This window comes from Dipteris shenzhenensis, chromosome 28 (genome assembly GCF_047967505.1).
Source record: "Dipteris shenzhenensis isolate YYH24624 ecotype China chromosome 28, Dip_SZ_1.0, whole genome shotgun sequence".
NCBI lineage: Eukaryota > Viridiplantae > Streptophyta > Polypodiopsida > Gleicheniales > Dipteridaceae > Dipteris > Dipteris shenzhenensis.
The window spans coordinates 28,385,607-28,388,374 of NC_141623.1; the positions used below are offsets into that span (position 1 = coordinate 28,385,607).

Consider the following 2,768-nt stretch of genomic DNA (forward strand, 5'->3'; position numbering starts at 1 on the left):
ATGCTAAAGCCGACGCTCCCGCCCAGGGTCTTTCTCCAACCGAGCTGGATCTTCTCGAAAAGGCCTTCGACAGACAATATGAGGACCCAGAAGGCTTCGTTGTCTCCTATGTTCAGCACTATATTGATCGGTGCTTCATGAAGTGGGCTCAAGATACAAAGACCTGGTATGCCCCATGCGCTCCAATAGTTCAGTCTAGCGGCTGGGGAAAGTCTAGGGCAATGAAAGAGGTTGCACATGCTGCTAGCGGTATGATGGTATTCTATTTCTCGTTGCTTCAACCCACATCTACAGGGTACCCTCCCTCGCACCCACAATTGAGACACTACTTTGTGACGATGACCAAAGTTGAGCAGGCTTTCGCCATCTTCCGGGCCTGCTTTGATTGGTTGGCCAACGAAGAAACGTTTCCAGATAGAGCCGAGCTGTTTCACAGACAGCAGACCAAGGACTATGGTGGCATACTAGACAGACTTTTAGAGCGACCAGAGTGCTCTTCGGACGAGATGAAGCTTGCATGTTCTGCTGTTTGGAACAAATTCGAAAAGTCCCTCAAAAATTCTGGTGTTCAGTTTTTGTTCGTGATAGACGAAGCCAGGGAGCTTCTTACTCAAGCCCATGGTACAGGTCAGAGAAGCTTTATTGTTTTTAGAAGAGCCTGCGCAGAGCTGCCTCTCAAGGTTAATGCAGCTCAACGCATGGGATCGTTTGTGTTGTTTATTGATACAACTGCAAGGGTGAGCAATTTTACCGCTGTGAATAGGGAGGACCCAAGTGCTAAAGTGAGGATCGGTCTCAACCAACTTTTTGTGCCGTTATCAAGAATGCCCACGTTTAATAGACTTGCTACATCACAACCCACCACTCTGAACGAGGCTGCAGAACCAGAACGTTTTCTCGTTCGTGGCAGGCCATTGTGGGCTGCTTTTCTGGAAGGTCACAATACACAAGAATTGGTAAATCTGGCAAAAGTCAAGCTTCTTGGAGGGATAGAAGTAAAGTCAGTGCAGGGCCAAGAAAAGCTGAAGTCTCGAGATATGTCATTAGTGTTTCTTGGCCGTCGAATAGGTGTGGATGTTTGCCCACAGTCAATGGTTGCTCAACAGCTGGTTGCATCACATATGCACATCTGTCTGCATACATCAGCAGCTGGAGATTATGTGCTTACCCATGCGCTACCTGAACCTGTTTTAGCTGAAGCAGCAGCACAGGTTCTGCACAGTGAAGTCTTGGTTACTATACAACTTCGACATCTAAACTCTCTACTCCTGAATGGCATTGCGAGTGCAGGAGAAAGAGGAGAGCTAGTAGCACGGTTTTTACTACTGAATGGCATGGACAGTTTACAGAACTGGGAGGCTTTCTCTACTCCTCAAGGGTTGGAAGAGTTTCTTCAAGCTTTCTTGAGGAACTGGAAGGGGTTCACAAAGTCAGGCCATCTGAAAGAAGCACGTGTGTTTTTCAATGCATTTTATCGCTTTTATGGTGGATACCCTTCAACTGACGTTCTCAAGACTTTTATAAGGAATTGTGCGGCCATGATATGCAATAAAGGGCAGGAGGCATATGATCTCATCATACCTTTTGTGTTGCCTAATCATAAGGGAGAGTATGACATTGGTGATGACAGCTGCATAGGTTGCATAGCAATCCAAGTCAAAAACAGGAAAAATGTGGTTAATTCAGTAGGCAACCTAAAGGACATGCACACTTATCGGAGAAGAGTCATTCGTGAGGGGAAGGCTGTGCCTTATGTTTTGATTTTGTTGCATGTGGGGCAGACGATAGAAGCAACAAAAGATTCTCTTAAAAAAAGAAAAAGATCCAAGAAAGAAATGAAGACACAGTTGGTAAAAGAGACAGTTGATGTGGTCGCATTTACAGTGGAGAGTTTGGATGAAGTCCAGTGCCCAGATGAATATATGGAAGTGCTCCAATTAAGGCTTAGAGAATCACCAGAGCCCATGAGCATTTTGAAGGCAGAGAATGTCGAGGTGTTAGAGTTGACTGCACTACGAAGGATAATGCACGATGTGTATCCAGAGGAGGCAGCAGATGCTCTGGGAAAAATAAAGGGTTGAGAAGAGTCTTTCTTCACGAGAAGGCTGTGCCTAATGTGATTTTGTTGAATGTGGGGCCAGGATAATATACTTCTGTAAGGTTTTTGACCTCATCAATTAGAGTCAGCCGTTAAGGGCTATGTTAACAGAGTTATTTGATTTTGTTTTGAGAATGGGAAGTTTCATGAGACTGTCTAGTACTTTTGGTATTAATTAAAGTTAATTGAGTTGTACTTCACTTTTCTTGAAAGCACCTATAAAGGCTCAAACTAAAGGTCTTGAGTTCTATATGGTTGTTAAATTGAGTGAGTGTATCCACATCTCCATCTTTGCAAGTTTTTATATAAAAAAATTGGGTGCATGCTAAAGTTCAATATACTATTAACTTAAATTACAACCATGGTGAAGGTCATGTAGTATTTTAGCATTGAGGTTTTGCTAGTTGTAATCTTACTAGACTCTAAAAGTTTAGTCGAAGCATATTTTCTTACAACTGGATTGTTAAGGAACCCTTCTTACAATGATTGGGTCTCTTCTTGATTAAACGAGTTTATTTAGAACTATTGCAGTTTGCTCTCGAGATGAGAACATCTCGTTTGTTAAGAGGGAGTGAATGTTACATACCAACTATTTCAGAGTTCGACTCTAGTTAATTTTGGAATTACTTAGAGACTTATTTCTATTTATTGGTATTTTTGTATGTGGAAA

The 2,768-nt window shown here is 42.7% G+C and overlaps 1 protein-coding gene across 1 annotated transcript; it reads left to right on the top strand.

Annotated features, from left to right (window-relative positions):
* Positions 1–525: 525 nt before the first annotated feature.
* LOC147883408 (uncharacterized) lies at positions 526–2,134 on the top strand. Its single transcript, XM_087399304.1, has 2 exons — positions 526–644; positions 1,018–2,134. Exon 2 carries the CDS (start codon positions 1,038–1,040, stop codon positions 2,079–2,081), a length of 1,044 nt encoding a protein of 347 aa, XP_087255430.1. The 5' UTR covers positions 526–644; positions 1,018–1,037; the 3' UTR covers positions 2,082–2,134.
* Positions 2,135–2,768: the final 634 nt, after the last annotated feature.